This window comes from Protopterus annectens, chromosome 6.part1 (assembly GCF_019279795.1).
Source record: "Protopterus annectens isolate FY-2018-M chromosome 6.part1, PAN1.0, whole genome shotgun sequence".
NCBI lineage: Eukaryota > Metazoa > Chordata > Ceratodontiformes > Protopteridae > Protopterus > Protopterus annectens.
In genome coordinates, this window is record NC_056738.1 from 520,566,262 (window position 1) to 520,591,033 (window position 24,772).

The following is a 24,772-nucleotide window of genomic DNA, read 5'->3' on the forward strand; positions in this document are numbered from 1 at the left end:
CCTTAATTTTTTTTCTTTTACCGCGCAAAAGAAAAGATTATGGCGGCACCACTCTCTTGGACTATTTTGCAATTTGCTTAATTCCTGTCTGGTACCAGTAAGTGCTGTATTTTTCACATTAGTAACTCACTCTGTATTTTGGCAACAAGATTTACTTTCTGGTGCCGTTTTGCTAAATGCTCAGACACTGTGTATAATACTGCATACTATGCTGCAAGACAAGTGTGTTGCTTAATTCGTGTGTGTGTGTGTGTGTGTGTGTGTGTGTGTGCTCTGTTTTACATTTTATAAACTAATTCACTGCAAGATTGTATTGCTCAGACTCGGACGCTGTGCGTACTATGCTGCAAGACAAGTTTGCATTGATTTACTGATGCTGCATTGCTCTGAGACAACAGACAAGTTTTCATTCATTGCTCATAGCTAGTTCACTGCTTAAGAGTCAAGTTTGCATTTATTGTTCACTCATAGGCAAGTTTAGTTTGCATTGATTTACTGGTGCTGTATTTCTTAGACAAGTTTGTATTTATTGTTTGCTCGTACACTGCTTGTACTCATGTATATACAGGTGATGTGAACATATCTATGTAGAATGTATGAACATATCGATGTAGAATGTATTTAATAAAACTAAAGCATACAATGGTACAATGTATATAGGTAAGGTCCATTAATTAGGTGTCCAGGAAAATTACCAAATTATATGTCCAAGTCAAAGTTATTTGGCTCTTACCTCTGACAGATACGGAATTTGCAACTATTTGGCCCCAGCAGCCTGTAGTAATGGTATTAATTAATTTCCACAATCTCTTTTTGTATATTAACTGCATGCACATGCTAGTATCAGCTGTACTGTCCTGAATAGGCAGTGCACACTCCAACTGCAGCATATATTCCGTAGGACTGTGGTACGTAGCATTGCAGAGAACACCCTTAAGTTATAACCCTTTTATCCTAAGTCATGAATCCACTACAAATGCAGATTGCTTTTCCCACGTCTGCCTACCAATAAGAGTTTTTTTCCTCAGCCTGAGCTCCTGATTTATTTCCTTTTCCTGCAGAGGAAGCAGGACGGCTTAGTTGGTCAGGGATTGCAAAGTGAATAAAACAGTGGCTTTCACGCATATTAGGATTTTTAAAGAAACCGCAGCACACTAGCTACTATTCAGTGAGCACCAGATGCAGCTCTTGACATTTGAACTCTAGTAGCAGCTTGTCACCACTGAGCACCAAATGCAACTCCTCATAGCTTCCTAAAAATCTTAGCTAACACCGGCTGCATCTATTTCCATACTAATCCAAATCCACTAAGAAAGAAGCTTCTGAGAGAGAAAACAAATTATAAGTAAGGTATACTGTAGTTACCAATGTGAGTCTGGTCTGAAATTTGTATCATCGCCTCTCCAGCATGATATATTTCTCGCATCTTTGCAGCATCGCAGTGGCGGTTGGAGACTTCAAATCAAAGGGGGGCTGCAGAAGACAGCTGAATGGGTGGGGTTAATGGGAAGGGGTGTGGCCAACTAGAAAGGGGAGGAGCTATGCTCAAAACCACATAAACTAACTAAATACACTGCCCTGGTTGCCAAAGCATCATTATGAGAGTCCAATCAAGACAAAACAAAGTGTCGAAGAATAAAAATATTTCAATGCATTGGCTGCATGACAGCTTACTTAATATCTACATGGAAACAAAAAGGTTGTGAGGCATGAAAAAATAAATTACTTTTTAAATACATTAATGAAATGCCAGTCAAAATCAAGTATAAGAAAAACAAGCAGCACTCAACTCAAACCACTTCTTGCACTGCAGTTCTAATTATAATTTATATTCAGCTTTATTAAAGTACCAAGTAACATGCTGAAAGTAGAAATCTTTGATTCCCCCACTTGTAAAAATGTTTCTTATCCAAAAAAAGACCTGCTGCCTGACAACTATCTACTTGTTTCATGGGGAAAACATGATCAAAGTAAAAAATGAAAAGCAAACAAGAAATAAGCTCAAGATACATTGCTTAAAAGGATTACTGTACAGGTTATGGACCACACAATTGGCATTCTGTTTAGTTTACGGGTAAAGCCTGCAGAGATGACTGGAAATCTCCCAAGTGTAATGAGCTTCTTAAAATAATGTAATTCTGTCCTTTAAAAAATTACAAATACTGTCATATGCATTTCAATACCCAAGGCTTATACATTATCTAGTTAAGTATTCTCTACATGGCAACAACAGAAAGGCTTTCACTGTTGGCAATTATTTAACAGTGTGCTTATTAAAGCTTACTTGCATCTTACGATCTCAGCCAAGCTTACCTGATGGTCATTAAAGTATTGCTACCTAAACACAGAGCAATAGGCACTTTGAGTAATAAGCATAAATCAACAGTAAAAAAAATATGACAGAAACCAGACCATTCTGCAAAAGTCAAGGAGAGATGAAAAGCCACTCTAGTACTTGTGTCTACCTTGGATGGGGGGGGAATACTCTGCACATTTACACTGTATAACTACTCCTTGCCTTGCTTCGACACATCCAGAGTCACTACATGGGGGAGTGGGGTGCAAACAAGTATGTCACAATTTGAAATGTCTCTGGCTGACTGTGATGGCCCTGACACATTTGTCATACATCTCAACCTCAGAGCAAGAAATCTGGACAAAACCATACAAAGAAGTGGGACAAAGGCCCAAAAATAAGGACATTTTTTACATATTGCTCTTATAAACTTAGAAAGATAATAGAATAGGTCTTGCATTACTATGAATTTTCTGAATGGTATGAAATCTGAAACTCAAATGTCTGTCATTATTTTCTAACTTCAGTCTTTATTGATTTGTCACTAATTTGCCAAAAAAGCACAATTTTATGAAAAATGGACCAAAAAATGTGATGCAAAAATATAAAATAGCCACACAATACAGCTGGGAACCTGTCAAAGAAGGGACACTTTAATATTAGTACTGCTAACTTGAGCAGCTGTCAAAATAAAAGAATCTACATGCATTTCTGAAATAAAAGTAATCTATAACTCTGATTATTACAGTTATTTCTTAATTGTAAACCCTCCATGTTTTCTTCCAAAATTGCTATTTTGCAGAGGGATTATTAGGGGGAAGAGCAACATTTTGAGCCAAAGTCAGGGACAGTTGAGAGGTTTGGCTATGCCTAATTCTATAAAGCAATTTATTTGCATGTACCTCTCAACCTGTTAATGCAATAAATCTGGACAAGGAAAAATATATTGGGGGAACATATAAACAGTACTAAAAATTGCTCTTGTATAAACTGAGACACTTGATAGAACAACAGGTCTTACTTTAGCATGCATTTTTCTGAAGTTTATGAAGTCTGAAACTCAGTGCGTCATTATTTAGTGACTTAATTCCTAAATGATTTGCCAGAAAACCACAAATTTTATGAGGAACAAACCAAAAATAAGAAGCAAAAATCTATTCATTCTTTGAAAATCTGGACAGTTGGGAGGTATAGTTCAGCTGGGGCTGTCTTTAAGTTTGCCGCCCTTCCCCCTCACAAAATCATGGTCGAATGGAGCCTCCCCCTGCAGCCATTCCAATGATCCATTACTTGGCTATTTCACTCCATTTACCATAAACACTAATGTGCATACTGATTTACTTCTATGATGATTTGGACTTCATTTGAAAGTTTTATTTTGCATTTTACAGCACAAACACTAAGACATCTGCTAAACAAACTAAGCATTAAAACTTCTCTGCCCTTAAAACTCACACTCATTGAAACAGTATTGAAACCCACATTCAAAGAAAATACATTTTACCAGTGGCAGGTAAAGATTAATTCTGGGCTGTTTTCAAATCATAGGCCCCTTGCATATGAAACATACATGTGCTCTTTGATACACCTTCCTATTGTTTTGAACATTTTTCCAGTAAACTATGAAACAAAACGCATGCACCAATAATGACAAAACTGTCCAATTCAGAACATCTTTCCAGTAAACAATGAAACAAAATGCATGCACCCATAATGACAAAACTGCCCAGTTCAGAACAATTCCATCATAAAAGTCTACTCAAACTTCTACAGTCCACCATTATCAGTAAATATGCACAATTCTACAGTCCACCATTATCAGTAAATATGCACAATTCTACAGTCCACCATTATCAATAAATATGCACAATCTCTGAAGAAGTATGATAAGCTAGTAATATTGCAATAGGAAATGGATGGCAAACTGATAACAGGCTCATAGTTAATATCTTAACTTTCAGTACGGCAGCATCCACCCTTTGTGGGAGAACCAACAACCTTCTGCATCAAAAGAAGTACACAACCTTTTGTGCTATTAACAATGCAAGCTGAGTTAGCATAAGCAGCACTAAGCTTCTCTTCCCCTGCAGCTCTCAGCTCCTTGTAAAATATACTCAATACTCAACTGCATCTCAACTTCGCAGCACAAGAAGTCTGGAAAAAACCAAATTTATTGGGGGGGGGTCAAAAGCCCAAAATCCAGGGGCACATTAAACATTGCTTGTATAATCTTGGAAAGTTGCTAGAATAAAATGCTGTGTTACCACCATACATTTTACTGCCAAGGTCCCTGTGCAAAAGAGTCAGAGCAACATACCACTATGCCAAATCAGCTGCTTTGTGAAAGAAAAATGCTGTGTTACCACCATGCATTTTACTGCCAAGGTCTCTGTGCAAAACAGTCAGAGCAACATACCAGTACGCCAAATCAGCTGCTTTGTGAAAGAGAGGAAGACTGAAACTTAAATGGCTATCATTTAATGAATTCAGTTCTCACCATAGCTTTCAACCTGTTAGCACAAAACACCTGGACAAACCCAGTAATGAGGGAATACAGTCCTCAAACATATTCAGTGAATTCAGTTATTACCATAGCTGTCAATCTTAGCACAAAAAAACTGGACAAAGCCAATAATGGGGGTAATGCAGTCCCGAAAATAAGGACAAATTTCAAATATTCATCTTATAAACTTAGAAAATTGCTAGAATAAAAGGTTGTGTTACTATGTATTTTCTGAAGAATATGAAGTCTGAAATTCAAATGCCTGTCAATTTTACTTCTGACGGAACAAAAACAATTTTCAGCAGAGGCCCGGGGAGAAATACTGCAGACACATGTCTTTGTAAAATGGCAGGACACTAGAGCAAATCCACACAAACACAGGGATGAGATGCAGACTCCACACAGAAGGCACCCCAGCCAAGAATCAAACCAGAAAACCTATAGCTGTGAGGCAACAATGCTACCACTGTACCATCAAATATGTAAGGAGTTAAACATTCAGAAACCTAAAGTCTGAAATTCAAATGCCTGTCAATTTTATTTAACATTTGTTAATCAGGACAGTCTGACTTGGAACAAAAAAACAATTTTCAGCAGAGGCCCAGGAAGAAATAATGCAGGCATGTCTTTGTAACATGGGGGGCACAAAAGCAAACCCACACAAACACAGGGAGAAGATGCAGACCCCACACAGAAGGCACCCCAGCCAAGAATCAAACCTGAGATTCTGCAGCTTTGAGACAATAATGCTACCACTGCACCATCAAAATCAAGCATTGCAGCATTTAGAAACCACAGATTTTATGAGGAACAGATCAGATCAAATGTGAGGCAAAAATCTGCAAACACACAAACACAGGGAGAAGATGCAGACCCCACACAGAAGGCACCCCAGCCAAGAATCAAACCTGAGAACCTGCAGCTGTGAGACAACAGTGCTACCACTGCAACATTAAATATCAAGCATTACAACATTTAGAAACCACAGACATTATGAGGAGCAGATCAGATCAAATATGAGGCAAAAATCTGCAATTTTTTTTACAAATGGTGGTGGGTAGGGAATTCAGGTCCTTAACACCTACATACAAGGTACAGGGTTCAAGCCTGAGGTATTCCCTACCACACCACCATGAGTTTGTTCTAGCCACCAGTATATAGCAACTGGGGCATTTTCACATGCACACACATGCACACACACACACACACCCTTACCTAGAGTTATCCATCCATCCTAGCGACCTCACGATCCCTTCGCGCCATTAAATCCATGCCCACGACCTCATGATCCCCTCGCGCCATTAAATCCATGTCCGCAACCTCATGATCCCTTCGCGCCATTAAATCCATGCCCGCGACCTCTCGATCCCTTCGTGAGATTTCCCCGACGAGACTTCAGTCTGCCTGCTGACGTTGCAGTCTGAGTTGGCTCCATTTCCTGCGACAGTCTATGCAGTTACAACTGCATAGACTTCTGGGATGTCTGTTGTTAAGTGTTTCCTAATCCGTATGCTCCGGACTGTCTCAGCAGCAGTCCGGACTAGTGCGCATGCGCAAAAGTCCGCGATTTTTTTATTTTTCTTTTTTATCTTTATTTTCTTTCTTTTTTATTTTTTACAGCTGGGGAGGCTGCAGTCCGATAGCATGGGCTGCCCCTGCAGCATCGCATCTTTGGCATGTGTATGTGTTTTAGATGCAAGTTTGGCTGAACGTTGTACATCATTTTTGTGTGTGTGTGTGTGTGTGTGTGTGTGTGTGTGTGTGTTTTCATGTATCTCCCATATAGAATTAAATTCTCTGCCATCCATCCACTAAGTGTCTAGGCAGCTCTGGCACCCCATTACTGTGAAAAAGATAAAGTGGGTAACAGAAGAGTGAAGAGAGCATATCTGCATTACATGGTGTTGATAAAGTCAAGCTGCTTTGTTCCCTGGGAGATTTTCAGAACTCTATGAAGTTTTGATTTAAAAGTAACTTTTCACAGTACGTAAAACACTGTTGTTCATGATCTATCTCTAACATCAAGACTATTTGCTTTATTCAGTGTTGCATAACTTAAAAGTCATAACACTTTTCTTAACTTGATTCTGAAAAACTGCTATTTATTAAGACAGTTGCAGAGATCTGGCTATTGAAAAGAAACATCTTAGCTAGGATGGACCTTTTTTTCCAAGAATAGGTCAAAGAGAAAGATACTAATACTGTGTATTTTCCTTAGTTTAAAAAGTGGTACATGTATAAGGTTTGTCTGGGAGCTTCATGCATAATAAATGCAGCGACTGTACTGGGTGAAGCAGCCTGGGTTCTAACTTAATAGGGCAGCAGTATGAGGATAACATAGAAATATCACTGTTAAATAGATATTTGGATTTAATTATATTTATTTAGATACTTATAAAACAGCTGCTCAGTGACTTTATCATACAGTAGATTATCAGCCCTTTAACTAATTTGAGTTGTTAGGTTTGGTGTAGATGTGCTTTCTTTTGATAGGAATGAAAGATGTCGGTAGAAACTGCACAGCCTGTCTGGATTTGCAACAGGCTTATCATTCTTTGGGATATGAAAGTGCTGTATGCAAACAATCCTTTTCAAAACTTCAGATGGTGTTTTCTCCCTGATAACTGTGATAAAGCTATTTTTTCAGCTGCAATGCAGATGACACTTGTGCCTACCTTCTGTCAGGTTCTGAGTCAGCAACACATCTTCATTCCTGAGGCCATATCATAGATGCTGTGTGTATGTGTTTCCTTGTGTGTCTGTCTGACTGCATGTCCTGATATGGGCTGGCATCCCATCCAGCACTGGCATGTCTGCCTTGCTTCCACTGTTGTGATTCTAGTTCAGATGTGTCTAGTATATAGATGGATTACTATACTGTGTTGTACTTTTAAAAGGAGGTGGATGTTGCAGTATAGTTATCTATCTATATACTTGACACATCTGAGCTAGAACCACAGCAGTGGAAGCAAGGCAGAGAAGCCAGTGCTGGATGGATTACTATATTGTGTTGTACTTTTAAAAGGGGTGGATGTTGCAGTCCTAAGAATGTCCTCTTTGGTGGATATACCTAGTAACTATGTACCTATTATCAGTTTGCCATCTATTCCCTATTACTAGCTTATCATTTTTTTTTTTTTAATGTAACACAGGCAATTTATTCCTCAAGGACAACAGGCACTTTATTTGTAGATGAAACAAGGAAATATAAAGTTGTTTGCTAGCAGCAACCTCTTCATTAGATACAGATATCTTTAATGTGGAATTATTTAGATGACTTTACTTCTGCAAAAATAGTGCGTATTTACTGATCCTGGTGGATTGTAGACATTTGGGTAGACTTAGGATGGAAATGTTCTGAATTGGGCAGTTTTGTCATTATTGGTTCATGCATTTTGTTTCATTCCTTACCGGAGAAATGTTCAAAACAATAAATTTAATGCGTGCTAACAAGTGTACTGTATTATACAAGCAATATAATTTAATACAATCAGGAAGTTGCATCAAAGAACACATGTATGTTTCATGTGCAAGGGGTCTATGATTTGAAAACAGCCCAAAGGTAATCTTTATCCGCCACTGGCCAAATGCATTTTCTTTGAATGCGAGTTTCATTGCTGTTTCAATAAATGTGAGTTTCAAGGGCAGAGAAGTTTTAATGCCAAGTTGATTTTCATTGTGAGACTGTATTGCTTTGTTTAGCAGATGTCTATTAGTGTTTGTGCTATAAAGTGTAAAATAAAAGTTTTAAATGAAATCCAAGTAATCACTGTAGAAGTAAAACAGTATGCACATTACAGTGTTTATGGTAAATGGGGTGAGATAGCCAAGTAATGGGACATTAGAATGACTGCAGGGGGAGAGAGCTGTGTATGGAGGGGCCCCATTTGACCATGGTTTTGAGGGGGAAGGGTGGCAAACTTAGCCTCGGGGGCACAATCTCTAACTATGCCTCTGATCAGTAGGCCATGAAGAATTACTTTTCTTGATCCTAGCAAGCTGTAATATTCTTTATCTAAGATTAGAATATTGCCTACCATTAAATGTCGTACTTTTACCAAAAAATCCACATACTGCAAGTCACCAAAAACAAAATCCTAAGGTTCATCATCTTCTCCCTTCCCAGTGAACATCATTGCTACACATTTCAAAAAAATGGTTACCATTTACTACAGGGTCTGGGCTCTGGGGCCATATTTTGGTTGTCTGTTCTTCAGTTTGTGTTTGAAAGTTGGCATCCCACAATTCCACTGGAGTGGGCAGGGTTACATAATTATGTATGCAAATTTTATGTTAATCGACATACAGATTTATACCTATTTTCATGGGCCTTTGTCCAGATTTTAGATGTTTCCAGGTTGAGACGTATGCTGTGTGTAAATGTTATACTTTGGAAACTGATTCCTTTTCTGCCAGTATTATCTGAACACAAATAAAAGCATAAACTGAAATCTGGTAAATGTTATATTCTTGAAGCTAAACTATTAGTAAAGGAATTCCTTTTTTCTGTCAGTATCATTTGAACACAGATATAAACTGAAAACTAGTACTTTTCAGTTATACAGTTGCCTGGAAACATGAATTGAAATCCTGCATACTTGCTTTAACTCTAATCTGCATAAATGCCCATCTGTTGTACACACATTTTAACTCCAAAGAATACTTTTTAGATAACTGAAACACGTTTACTGTATATGCTCTGAATAAACAAACTTTGAAGAAAAAAACAATAATCTTTACTTCTGTTTTTGGTGGTCTTGTTTTTCTCTCGATACTTGTGCACCACAATTCTTGCCAAGTTTAGACCTTACTCTGCATTGTCCCATTCACTGCTGAGGTGTTGGAAGAGCTGCCTTTTTGTCCAAAAATCCATTGATGTGTGTCTAAAATAAGGGCTGTCCATCCCCCCCATCTTTGGTGCAAGTCTGGGTGGCAGATCTATGACTGTATTGAAAAATACGCATTCTGGAATACCAAATTGGAAATTATTCAAATATTCAAAACTGACAGTGTCTTTTTATAGCAATATCTGCAAAACACAAAAAGCAGTATCAGGTCCTTAAAATAACATTTGTTGCTTTAACAGTTATAAACTGCTAGCATTGCTTGTTCTGAGTTTATTTACCTTTTCCAGCATAAACTTTTGTAATTCTGTAAGTGATGTGATAATGTACTGTAGTGAAATGGAAAGTTGTAATTTCATTATTAAATCAAATGGAAAGCTCAGTGGCATTGTTTATCCCCGTCATGAACTCAAATGAAACTAAAGTAGTAGTCGGATTTACTAATTTTTTTTCATTTCTGCATCTTTATAAAATTAATCTTAACTGTTGAATTTAAGTTTACTCTGTGACCCTCAGGTTATAATTTACAAAATAATTTCTTCAGTGTGCAGGTCTCAGCCCAGTGCCTTACATGTAGCTGTTCTTTTAACTGACATCATTTAACTCTTCAGTACTACCGAATGCTGCAAGGATTTTTTTATTACTGTCAACAATTTTCTTGGATAAATAGTAAGAACTATTACTGCATAAAACTGTCACTAATAATATTTAACTGATCTTTACCATACTGTTTTATGGTATATAGTACTGTCTTAAGTTCAGTTTGCCGAGTTGACCTATAATCTGATAATTCAATTACATAAGTGGATGCCTCTAGTGTGCTCCGGTAAACTGTAATTTCTGCATGAAATATATAAAATCTTGAACTGTTTACATATACACATTTATTATTAGAATTGAACTGATCTGATTCTAGTACTTTGTCTGTCCTTCACAAGTATATAAATGTTATTCATATAGTAAAATTACATTATTTTCCTGACATGAGATTTGAACCTGTGGCTTTAATGACATTCAGTACTTATGCGACACTCTTGCCTTACGTGGAATCTGAACTTTTGATTGTACTGCCACTTTTAAAATGTACCATTGACTTAAATGCTACATTCTGTAAAACTAACAAAACATCTGTAAATGTTCTTTTGTCTTGGTATCAAGATATTATTTATGCATTGCAGCAGTTTATTACCATAATTCAAAGATCTTAACAATGTCTACTAAAACAAAAACAATGCAAAAATTAATTTGCCAGATCTGCAACTGTAAACCATTTATTCTGCAAATGAACTTGACTGTCATTTCTAGTATACCATACACGTTCTTCCAGAATGCTAAGTATATATACCAATTTTAAATCTAGTACTAGCCTGACACTATTACTTTTTTCTTACTGGCCATAAAAGTGAATTGAAATTTCCTTCCAGTCTGTCTTTGCTTTTCCAAGAATAAGATACTGTTTCTAAGAATGTGGTTACTTGACTGCCTGCATTTCAGCTGTGGCAAGAGAACTGGAATTGATTTTCTTTAACTCGTGAATCTTTGTGTTCGTGTTGTCACCAATTCTTTAAATTCCGTACATTGTTTGCACAAGCTACTGCATGCAAATTCTTACAAGTGCCATCTGTGTGCACTACTGTACAGCCTGTAGCATTTTTATTTTTCCATAAAATCTTGTTACTGAAGTGCAAAACAACATGCAACTCTGACATGTCCATACCTAGTATGGTACCGTTACACTCAGAACTGCTCACTGCTGTAACCTTTGACCCTTAAAATCCTAACAGCTGTACTCATGTCCTGTAGTAGAGGTCTATGTTCAACTGAAATTGATGTGTATATATTAATCAGTACATTATTCAAGAATTTCTTTTCTGTAAACAATGAAATATTGTCATTTCTCTTAACCTTAAACAGTAAGAGATGTATGATCTCGTTTGGTGCTGGACTACCACATCCTTTATAGATAAGCTGAAAATCCTGTTTTATAGAACTAGTAACAGTACTGACTTGAGCTATGGCATGCTTTTATTTATTTTGCCCTGGAACACTAGTAATAACACTGAAGTGAGCTGTGGTATGAGTTTTTTTCTTTATTTTGATCTAAAGTCTGTATGTCATTTATGCTGGTGTTGACTTTATCAATCTGATCAAAATTTGCACTCTGATCCTTCTTCCCCCCTCAGTGCCAATATTTTCATTGGCAACTGAAAACAATAAACTAGAATTTATTACATTTATGAACATTTGTATTTCAAATAACATGAACTTGAGACATTGCAAATGTCTTATCTGGAAATGTGCATGTTACATACACTGACTCAGTATTTTGAATTACATGTGCTATAGCATTTACACTGATTTCTGAAGACTATAAACTAGAATTTGTTACAATTTGCATGTTATTTAAGTCTGAAACCATGCTGACAAAGGCTGAATCATAAGAAAGTGTATATGCTACCTCACTCATTACATGTGCTTCTGTGTTTTAACCCTTTTGCATCTAGAAAGATTTAACATTCCTGAATTAATAACATTGAAATTTAAATGAACATTTCTGGAACACAGTTTTTAGACTGCTTTACCCAATTTTTAACTTTAAACCACACATTTACTGGTGCCATTACTGTAGAAATACTGTTTGACATCTCTATACAATTTACATTTACTGATGTAATTAAATGTATTTAAACTTTTCTGAGATGTATTGCCTGATTTAGCTAGAAAATCCATTGTAATGAAAATGAATGCAGACATAAGGAAAGTTATTTTGTTAAGAAGGTGGCCAGACATCCTGCAGCTTTTACAAACTCAATTGTGTTATAATTCCCTTGGCTGTGCAGCATCACATTGGAAACTTGAAAATCTGTTGTCTACTTTAGAGATAGTGAAGTTTGGCGATACTTTGCTGTTAACTGGATAATGTCCTTTAAATTGGTACCTTGGAGAGTCTGAAGTTCTTTGAGACTTTACTGTAGATTTTCTGAAGTAGGAACACTGCTGCATGAGGTCTGCCTGCTGATAGATTTGCAAGATTGCTATGGGGTTTTGGGACTTACTTTAACTGCAAATATTGTCCCTTCCATCAATGGTGGAGCTCCATTGTAAGAATTGATAAGACTGTAGAATACTGGCGTAAACTAGAAATAACTAGAAGAAACTGGAATGAAGTGTCTTTATCTTTTAATTACCCAGAACTTTACTGAACAGGTGCCAGTCTCTCCCATATGTGCCAAATCATCTTACACCTTTGAGAATAAAATTCTGCATACACTGTAGTTCAGTTAAGATTGTTTTATTAGGTACGGTAGAGTTGCATGTCAGCAATATCCCAATCAAATCTTACTGTTTTCAGCAATAGTGCTGATAAACTGAAGTAGACTGAATTGGAATGTCCATAGCATCTGCACTTGTTGTACTCAGAATTATTAATTTTTTCCTGAATAATATAATTAATATTCTGGAATGCTAGAGATCTGACTTGACTTCTGCAGCCACTCTCAAATATCTGTATCAAACTTCTGTGGACTGCACTGCTATGACTTTCTGCTTATCAGTCCGAATGAACTGACTCACTGTGTCTGAAGTATCTCCTAATAATAACAAAACCCTGTAAATTTTTACATGCCTCTTTAACCTTGGCTCCCAGTGCTGTTTGTACTTAATGTATTATCAGTATTCTTGACTGAAGATTACTAAAACATTCCTTTGCATCTGCTTTAATATGGTTGCATTTCTAGGCCTTAAATGAAACTTAAAATATTCTTACATGCACACACATGTACAATGTAAATATATGGTAACTTTTCTGACAATAGAAATTATGGAATGTCTGACTTAGGCAATAATATCCCTCCATACACTTTTCTTTTCCCTCCCCTTCATCCTGTGTCTTGTTTTATTGGGAGGGTTATAACGTGATTAAAGTTTTAATTTAAAAGTGGACTAGGAACCAAATGCTAACTAAAATAAAATAAAAAAAACAATAGTACAACTATGTTTAGGGTTAAAGTAAGCAGCAGTGTAATGATACAAGACATGTCCACAAAAACTGAACAATACTTTTGTGAATGTTTGGGTTAGCAGATTAGCTTTTTTACTTCAGATGTGTCTGCTAATTAAAATTTATTATTACTTTAGATATTGTGACCTGTCTTTCAACTGATGGTTGTGGAATTCATCTGATTTCCGGTTCTCGTGACACCACATGTATGATTTGGGAAATAATGCAGCAGGTATGTCTACTTAAAGCATCATGATGGCCATGCTAGATATTTCTTCTCTAAGTTGTTTAACATGTCAAATAAGACTCACAGAGGTATTGCACACACATACAAGCTTTCTAGAGAAAACCAGTGTTTTAATGTTTTACCTGCCACATCATTTGTCTAGTCCATGTATGTATTTATTTGTCTGCATAAAACCTTTACGTTTTTCATACTAAGTCAACATCTCCCTTTGTCAAGGCATTTCTTTGGAATACATCTGATGCATCAAAAATGAATTAAAAAAAATCACTCACCCTGGCTTAGTGGCATAGAGGGATGGAGTCTTGAGTGTGACACAGACGTCGTGGGTTCAGTTAACACGAGCAGTGGAGGAGCCAGGCAGGGAAGGGTAGGAAGGAACAGCAACAGTGAGCTCACCTATTTTGGGAAGAGGGGTGGGGGTTTTGCTAGTTATCTGCACTGTTTTGGTGATTGAGGTAATACTATAATCCTTTTGCATATAGACAGTAATTCAGCATACCAAGGAAGGGGCTAACTGTTATACAATGTGCGATGATGAGCATGACATTAAGTACCCCACCCAAGTACCGAAACTTTGTGCTTGTGGTAATGGTTGGGGTCCTTTGCTCTGTGATTCCCTTTCCAGTTCTCAACCTAACAGCTGGGTGATCCCAGACCTGGGTGGTAGCATCTGGAGCAACACCGAGCTGCTGATGTTCAACTAGAAAGATACACATGGCAGGTGTGGGGGGGGGGGGCATCGCTGAATAAAAGTCATAATTATGTTCCACAGTTTTCATTTACCTTACTTATTACGAAGAATTTTACATGATAGCATGATTTCTCTCCAGTAATACTTATTAATTAACCAGTCTCTGTAGCTCATGTTGATGTTTTGTGTTACTATAATCTTTTGAATGTGAATACTTGTGGTGTTGCCACAGTACTCTGTGATCTCAAGAATGGCGAGTACAGCAGGAATAACTGAACACCTTAAGAGCAGAAAATCCTGCTCTTGTTTTGAGGAGCCCACTGCAGTGTATTAAATTACCGGAGGGTTTCCTTCTGATGCTGTTTTTGTGCAGTTCTAAAATTACTTGTGTGGCATGCTGTGAAAACACTGCATTCATATACCAGAGTTAAGGGAGCTTACTCACATCGTTTATCTCCAGTTCTTTTCAGACAGTTGTGCAGTTTGCACATGTCATTTGGAAAGCTAGCTCTTCTAATACTCGTGTAATGTAGACATCAAGTTATGACTGCAGCTACCACATCATGGTTCAAAACCACTGTATGCACTGGGTTTGTTTGTTGATATAATGGATATCTTCAGGACAGCACAATTTGGAAAGTGCACAGGACAGATTTATTAGTACTCCTGCCCTTGGTCTTTCCATTTTTATTCTCAGAATATTAAAGTTGTGAATTTTAACTGCAAAGGCCATACAGCAGTCAAACCTCTCATTATTTTCCTACCTTGGTGAGTGAGTGCAAATGGTACCCTTTTAGGAGTCTCTGAAAATTTGTTCTGACTTCTGCACTCCTGTGGAATGCATATATTCTTCGTAGTCAGTTTTGCGGTACTAATCCTTCGGTCTTCTGTCATTCAGAAGCCTGTGACCAGCTTGATTTCCACAGTCTTATCCTACCTAGCCATCAGACGTCTGATGGCTGCCGTTTAGACTTCATTGTATAAAAAGGTCATCCACTGACAGCATCTTCAGTTCTTTCTAGCCATGCAGTCCCGTGTGCTTCTGCATTTACTTATTGCTCACAGTTCATTGGTGGGTTCATTTTCTTCAATGTTTTTAGCAAATGTTTTTCAGATAAGTACCTTATTGGGGAATTATTTTCTCTGATTAATGTTCAAAATAGTTAACTGCCTGAAGTGTGACAAGCAAATCATGCACAAAAATATTCATTCATTGTCTGTTTTGTTTGAGGTTTCAGAATAACATTTCTAATTGTCAGGGTTATGCTAAGTTTAAAAATAAAACCATTAACCATAGGGCTGAAATCCTAGCAACACACATGGACTCTCTGTCTTTATCTTTGTTCCAGCCTACCTTGGCTGCTACTTTACCAAAAAGTGGAAAGACAAAAAAGCCTAAGGACAAGGAATAAGCAGCCAATGGTGAGCCTTCCACATCTATGACTAAGTCGACCAACGACTCTGGTGAGATGCCTTTTGTAGCCCCCAGGTCCAGTGACATCCAGGCCCAAGCCCACTGGCATAACCCCTTGGGAGGCCTCAATGGCAGCAGGCCACATAACTTTAATCTGTCCAACTCCTTTGTTGTTTGGGTCTGAGGTCACTCAGCAAGCTTCAGCTTCAGACATCCAGATGTTGATTACTGAGGGATAAGGGTCTTCCACCATAATGCAGGAACACACATCTTGCACCAAGGCTGACCCCCAGGTTGTCCCACCAAGGACCACATTCACCTCTCTTAAATGGATGCCTAAACCAAAATCTTACTTCGTAGTCCTCTGTGATTACTACCCAGGTCGAATCTTAGGATATACTTAAAATTTCCCAGGAAATCATGGCTTTTATTAAGTCTAAATAAACCAACCAGGCCCCTCTATCTACCCCTGAAATCTCTCCTAGTAAATGACTTGAGAGGTTGCCTTTCTAGAAGAGTCAGACTCTTCAGGATCTGAATAAGGAAGAATCATCTTTCCCTGAACACTTCCCTCCTTAATCCTATCCGGACTCTCACTCGGACGGTGCTCTTTCCTCATCCTCTCTCCCAGAAAATCCAACCTTTGGGGATGCACTTCGTAAAATGAAGGATTTTCAGTGGGAGATTAAGTAGTTCTTTCAAGCTCAAACTCATTACAGGCAACTTTTAAGTCTGTCAACTCCCAGACCACTAGCTATTCATGTGGTCCATGTGGTGTCAGAAGATGCTTTCAAGGACATTTCTCTTCACACAGACTCCCTACTCCCTGGCTCTAGGAAGCCTAACCTCAGCTTCAGTCTTAGACACAAATTATTTCTGGGTGCAGATAGACTCAGTACAACAGAAAACTTTCTAGTCCCAAGACACTGTCTCCACCTTGACAGATTACCTGCTTGGCCTACTGCCGAAGCAGACCATCACAGACCAACAGAAAGTTACTGTTTGTTGTTTTTGCATTTAAGTTACCTGTAACACATTGCATTTAAGTTACCTGGCACTTGCTCACTAAAGCAATTATATAAGTCAGCACTAAAAAATTAAAAGCACTACACCCTCACAAACTCCCCTTGAGTACCTTGTTCCCCATTGGCCCTTTTTTCAATTATAAAGGAATTCCCAATACTATTCTAGCATGTCCAAAGGTCAGTTGTCAATCTCCTCTCCGGTCCAGCTGGTGAATCTGGGAATCTTGAGGCAATGTTACAACTGCCTCATGTACACAGACAACCCTCTCCTCCTCCCAGCAAATTCCAACACATGTGAGAGATGCAACCATATAGCCAAACTGGAGGCTAAGCTCTCTCAACTCACTACTGGCGTAACCAGTCAGTAGGAGAAGGAAACCACACTCACTACAATTCCAGTCTCACATAGACCTACCACGACAGCAAACCAAACACAGAAACACACAAAAACATACTCGGAGGTTCTAAATAAAAATCTGTCTAAGCAGCAGAGACCTCCAAAGCAGACACCCAAGCAACCGCTACCCCAAAACAAAACGCATGCAACACATTGCTTACAAAGCCAGTGTGCCGAACAGTCACAGCCCTTAAGGCTAAACAACACACCTGATACACTTGTAATAGGTGACTCTATCGTCAGGTACACTGACGTCCTGCTCACCAGGCTGAACAAGGTCACGGTGAGCTGCCTGTCGGGCGCTAGGATCCGCCACATAACACAAGCACTCAGGTCGCTCCAAGGCAAGTACAAATATGACTCGGTCATTGTCCATGCTGGTGTGAGTGACCTGAGACGTACCTCCCTGGACTACATGAAAAGAGACATAGAGAAGCTCTCTGAGCATGTAGCCCAGGCTGGTATGACCCTGACCTTGAGTAGCATCTTACCCTCACCAAGAATGATGCCACAATATGAAGACAAGATGATCAATTTCAACAATTGGCTTAAGTATTGGTGTCATTCAAAGGGGATCCAATGCCTGTCAGCCTGGGATGACATTCTCGACAAGCTACGATGCTTCGCTAGGGACGGCTTGCACCTGTCACCCCTGGGCTTTCGGATATTGGCAAAGGCTCTTGCTTCCCCCATAGTGCCTTTTTTAGGCAAGGCTCAAAAGACAAACCCACCTCCATAGGTATCACAAGGGATAAGAAACTAAGAGTAATGCTACTCAATGCCAGAAGTCTAAACCTCAAGATACACGCACTCAAAACTCTCCTTAGCATGGAGAACATCGATATCTGTGCAGTAACAGAAACCTGGTTCAAGGCTCCCGAGAGCACCCCAGCACTACTAGGTTATACCTCATACCATGCTTTTCGGCCCCAAAACTTGGACCGAACCACAAAAGAAGGGGGAGTATCAATATTCGTCAAAGATACCCACACCTCCAGGTTGGTGGCACAGCATGAAGCATCAGAGACTATCCATGTGCAACTAACAGTGGGTAAACCTGCCTTCCAGTTTATAGCCTGCTACAGACCACCCTCCCAAACCCAGGAACCCCACTTGGCCTTCCTGACAACACTGGAAAATATGAAGGTCTCCCCAAACACCATTATATTGGGCGACTTCAACTACCCAAACATAGACTGGGAGCATTACTCTAGCTCCAACACCCTAGCCCAAAGGTTCCTAGAATTTATAAACTCAAATGCTGTGGAACAACTTGTTACCACTCCCACAAGAGGGGAAAACATACTGGACCTGATCATCACCAACATGGGGACTCTATGCTCCAGACCAGAAGTGTATCCCTCACTGGTAAGATCAGACCATAAACTAATCTCACTGGATATTCACATCCCGACCCCACCCCTTGCCCAGAAAACTACAGTGAAAAACTTCTCTAAAGCAAATTTCACACTCCTCAAAACCGAGGTGGAATCCTTCAAAGCCCCCAAGCCTGTGGAAAATACGGCCCAGCCCACAGAATCCTTTATAAACGCATTCTATGAACACCTTCAGGAATGCATGGATCATGCAATCCCAAATAAAACCAAGACCCAATACTCCAAAGGCAGATGTCCTGTCTGGTGGACCCCAGCCATAAACAAACTATACAAAAGAAGGAGGAAGCTACTACATGATAGAGCAAAATCCCAAAAAGGGAAGGCATTTCTGATCAGTATTAGCAAAAAACTACGGGCACTCATAAAATCGTCCAAGGCCAGCTTCGAGAGAAAAATTGCACAGGACACTAAGGATAATCACAAGGCTTTCTTTAGTTATGTTAGGAATCTGTGTGGGAATTCCCAGATATGCTCAGAATTAGTCCAAAATGACAAAAAATACATCAAACCCACAGACATTGCCAACATCCTACCTGACAGGTTCAGTGCAAACTCCCCCCCCTCCCCACCAAAAGGGCAAATATCTATCCCAGCAGAGTGCTGCCCCCCTGACATCTCAGATGCTCAGGTAAGAGCCGCCCTCTCCAAAGCAAAAAGCATAGCATCAATGGGACCAGACGGTGTCCCGGGCTACGTCCTACATGAACTCCAAGAAGAGCTAAACCCAAACATAAAACTACTGTTCAATCTCAGCCTTACTACAGGATATGTACCCAAAGAGTGGCGTGCAGCAACAGTGGTCCCTCTCCACAAAGGTGGTGCCTCAACGGATCCTGGAAACTATCGCCCCATAAGCCTGACTAGCTTGGTCTGCAAAGCTATGGAAAGAATCATCATGGACCTCATAAATAAAGATATTGGGGACCTACAGACACTGGATCCTACCCAGTTCGGCTTTAAGGGCAGATCCTGCCTCTTAAACCTGGTCAATTTCTTTGAAACAGTCACCAAGGCCATTGACGAGGGGAAGGTGGTCCACACAGCCTACCTGGACCTCGCAAAAGCCTTCGATACAATACCCCACTCTGGCATTATAGATAAGCTCACCAGCTTAAATATAAATTCCTATGTCACTAGATGGGTTGCAAACTGGCTCAAGGACAGAACCCACATGGTTATAATTGCTGGAGCCATGTCAGACTCCAAACCAGTTGCAAGTGGCATCCCACAAGGCTCAGTCCTGGGACCTCTCTTGTTCGGTATATATTTCTCGGAGGTACAGGCCAACACAGAAGGACTGTGGCTGACCAAGTTCGCAGATGACTGCAAACTGGGCGCCATAATCGACTCTCCAGCCGACACAAGCATCCTCCAAAAAGGCCTCATAGAAACAGGCAACTGGTGCCAGAGCCATGGCCTCAAACGAAACACCAAAAAGTGTATAGTCATCCCCTTTGGCAAAAACAAAGAGCCCACAAATTACCACATAGGTGGTAATCCATTAAGTACAGAAGAAGTAATTAGGGACCTGGGGACCCAAGTTGATAGCAATCTCTCATTTGAGAACCACGTGGCCAAAGTGGTTAGAAAAAACATTTTATATAGCCCACCTAATCATGAAGGGATTCACGTCTAGATCAGGGGAGGTCATCGTGCCTCTTTACTCATCCCTCATCAGGCCCATAATTGAGTACAATGCCCCTTTTGGGATGTACCTTACCAGACACCTGCAGCAACTGGAAAGACCCCAAAAGTACCTCACCAAGAGGATCAAAGGGCTCAAACAGAAGCCATATGCTGCCCGGTTAAAGAAACTTCCGCTCTACTCAGTGGCATACCACCTGCTCAGAGGCGATCTGTGCCATGTCTAACCTGGAATTAATGGACATGCTGCACCTCAGAAAATCCAAATCCCATCAAGCTACGCGCTCGAGAGACTTGAACCTCAGCACTGAAATAAATAGGACATGCTGGAGGGACAGATTCATAACCCAGAGGCTCCCTTCACTCTGGAATAAAATCCCAGTCCAGGTTAGGCAGAGTCCCTCATTGACTCTCTTCAAGAGGAATCTTGATGAGTGGATGGGAGATCGTAGGTTTACCCCGGGTATCACTTCTGTGTCACTGTTAGACAGAGGCACAGTATACTAACCTCGAAAAAGGGCATAGCAGAATTAATTTAAAATGGGTGGCGAAAGCCAAACACACTCTGGCTAGGCTTATAAATGCCCTAGGGCAGATAGCCTAGTATGAACCCAAGCAAGGAAGTATCTTAAGAGCCTTGGGATTCATAGCGTCATGCATCCTTATGATGCCTTTGGCAAAATTTCACACAAGTAAACTTCAATAGTTCCTGAAAACTATTGGGAACAGCACACTCAATCCCTGGAAACCCATGTGCCTCTTCTATCCTGTCTCAAAAGAGAAGAGCTTTGGTAGAAAAACACCATCAAGCTTAATCCAGTTGCAGCTTTTTCCCTACCAGAGACAGACGAGGTCAACACCATGGCCAGGCCTGAGGTAGTATGGGGAGTACACTTAAACCCCTTGAAGGTGCAGATTGTCTGGAACAAAGAAGACTTCACATAAACCAGGAGGAGTTGCTGGTAGTCTTTCTAGCCATGAAAACTTTTTCAAAATTCTTTCCCCAGGTACACTACAGATTTGGTCAGACAACATTGCAGTCATGTGGTTCATCAACAAACTAGAGGGAACATGCTCTCAACCCCTTTCCACTCCAACTATAAAGATTCTTATCTTTGCACAGCAATTGCACTTGACTCTGATAGCATCCTATATCCTGTAACAGAACACCACCCTGGCAGACTGAGCAAGACATTTCGGACTCCAGCGAATCGATGCTAAAATGTGAAATCTTCCTGGACCTCACTTATCTTTGATGACCTCCCCCAGCATAGATCTGTTTGCCAACCACCCCAACAGGGAAAAACAAACAGCCTCAACAAGATGTGGCTAAACAAACCCCCAAAACCAAGGACAGTTGAACAAGTCAGAATGATTGTTTAAGGTTTTTGGTATTAGAAGAGAGGTAGGAGTAGATTGTTTAAGGTTTTTGGTGTTAGAAGAGAGGTAGGAGTAGATGAGACATGACTCCATGTATTGTTGGAGAGGTAAACAGTAGAATGAGTGGGGGTGGTATATTATGATGTTAGAAGAGAGAGTTTAGTGGGGGAGAAAGCTAGGCCTAATTATAATGAAAATTTAATGTCAAAGTGAGTACAAGTCGAATAGCATAAGACATGGTAGGGTGATAGGGATGGGGAAGTCTTTATGATGCAGTTGTAATCAGGAGGGAGACAGGAGCATAGCCAGAAGTGGTTGAGGTGCTGTTTGAGGAGTGCTTTAAAGTTTGGGAGTCTTTCTGTTAATTTTACTTGGGTGGTGATGGTGTTCCACAGCATTGAGACATAGTATGAGTACATAGTTTTGCCTGCAGAGTTTCATGCCCTCTCTGTGTGTAGTAGAAGTTGTTCATTATAAACAATATCTCTTGGAGGGAAGTATTGCTGAAGGGTATTCAGTAGTAATGGACATTTTAATGGCTAGCGGGTAAGTTTAAATGCAGTGATCATCTGTGTGGAGGTAAGGTTGTTGGGGAGTTCTAGCCAATTGAGTTATGGCAGTGGTGACTTATCTGTATGGGAGGTTGATAGCAAACTTTGCTATTTTGTAGCATGATGCTAATTTTGTTATTTGTTTAGTATTTAGGTTAGTGAGGATGGGGAGGCATACAATAGGGAATGGAAATAAATAGGATGAGGCTACGGTTTTCCTTGCTGTATCTGTAAGATAAGCTTTAAACCTGTTGAGAGATCCTAATTTCTGATATGTGATCATACGAAGTTACTAGACTACTGGCCCTGAGGCTCTTACAAGCCTAGCCAAGAATTCAGCCCGTGTAACAACAAGTCAGCACCCTATGTCACTGTCCAGCAGGGACACCGATGGAATCCCAAGGGTCTATTTTCTGTTCCCCATCCAGTTATCCAGGCTGCGCTTAAAAAGGTTCAATGAGATAATCTGCTTTCCTTGTAGATGGAGTCTATTCCACAAAAGGAGTCGTCTCTGGGACACAAATCTGTCCTGCCAACATGTCCTATTGATGCCAAAGACCAGGTTTAGGCCGTGCTTGCGGGTTACTCGAGTGGAGCTTGACTTGCAGATATGCAGCAGTCCCACCAGGGTGGGGTCTGAGATTGCTTTGTATGACAGACAGAGGTCACCTCTGATGAGTCTTTAGGAGACTGAGTAAAGGGACAGGGCTTTTAGCCTATTTGTGTAAGGTAGATATTTGAGGCCCTGGAGTCTCTGGGTGAGGAACCTCTGTATTTTCTCCAGCTGCTGCATGTGGTTTGTGAGGTACATGCCAAAAGGGCCATTGTACTTAATAATGGGTCTTACAAGGGAAGACTACAGAGATGTTGTGACCACCTTGTCGCTGGACGAGATACCCTTACTAATGAGGTGGGCCATGTAGAAAGCTTTCCATACAATGAAGGCAATGTAGTGGTCAAAAGTCAGTTTGCTATCAACCTGGGTGCCCAAGTCCCTCATGACTGATTGTGTGCTTAGTATCTTATTGTCAATGTGATAATTTGTGGGGATGTCACTCTCCCCAAAAAGGATAATGATGCATTTTTTGGCATTCAGTTTGAGGCCATGTTTCTGGCACCAGTCATTTGTTTGGGTAATACCCTCTTGGAGGATGTCCACATCACTAGGGGAATTGATGATAGCACCCAGCTTGCAGTCATCTGCAAACTTGGGTCAGCCATAGCCCACTAGATTTGACCTGCACCTCTGAGAATTATATCCCAAACAGCAGAGGCCCCAAGACCAATCCCTGGGGTATACTGCTTGTTGCGGTTCTACTACTTGAGGTGGCTTCCCCTGTTTTGACTAGGTGGGTTCTATCAATGAGCCAGTTTGCTACCCATCTGGTAACATATGGATTGATGCCTAGTTGAGAGAGTTTATCTATTATTCCTGAGTGGGGAATAGTATCGAAGGCTTTGGCCAGGTCAAGGTAGGCAGTGTGCACCATCTTCCCCTCGTCTATGGCCTTGGTGACTGTCTCAAAGAAGTCAACCAAATTTAACAGGCATGACCATCCCTTGACAAAACCAAAACTGTGTGGGATCAAGTGTCTGGAGGTTGCCACTGTTCTTATTAATGAGGTCCGTGATAATCCGCTCCATGGCCTTGCAGATCAGGCTAGTTAGGCTGATGAGTCTATAATTTTCTGCATCAGTGGACGTTCCACCTTTGTGCAAAGGAATGACACTAGCTGTCCTCCACTTGGCTGGGATGCAGCCAGGGATGTTATCTATGGAGGCTGTATTTTTTGCCTTTGAGATAGCAGTGATGACTTGCTCCCTAGAGATAAGGGGAGGGGGGCAGTACTGGAGATGTCTTGTTTTACTGATGGGACAGAGGAGTGAAGTTTTCACTGAACCTGTCTGCCAGCGGGTTGGCTATATCCACGGTGTTTGTGTATGTGGTGTCCTTGACTACCAATTCTGAGCATATCTGGGTGATTCCCTTGAGATTCCGGACATATGTGAAGAAGGCCCTTATGATTGTCTGTAGTAGATGTGGCCAGTTTGGACTCAGTTTGCTTTGCTATGATTTTTTTAATAGATTATTGGATAAGCTGGTCAAACTTGAATTTACAATTATGCCTTGGTTTGAGATATTTCAATTTCTGTATTTGACAGATGATATTAAAGACTTTGCTTTGATTAAGGTATGATTTTTGGGGTGTGGAGCATCAGTTTTGTTTTGTTAGGATTAAGTAGCAAGTTGTGATTTTTTTTAGCCACAGTTCAACTGCAGAGAAAGTGGTTTGGTTGTTTTCTTGGGATTTGGGACATGGCAAGGGCTACAAAGATAAGAGCTGAGTTGTCGGCATTTTAAACTGTATTGGCTGGATGGGTA

At 40.1% G+C, this 24,772-nt stretch overlaps 1 protein-coding gene across 1 annotated transcript in view; it reads left to right on the top strand.

Annotated features, from left to right (window-relative positions):
• NBEAL1 (neurobeachin like 1) overlaps positions 1-24,772 on the top strand; it is a 2,263,075-nt gene that overhangs the window by 1,980,070 nt on the left and 258,233 nt on the right. The window contains exon 51 of the mRNA XM_044075407.1: positions 13,781-13,875. Coding sequence (XP_043931342.1) covers positions 13,781-13,875 — 95 coding nt within the window. The remainder of the gene's footprint in view (positions 1-13,780; positions 13,876-24,772) is intronic.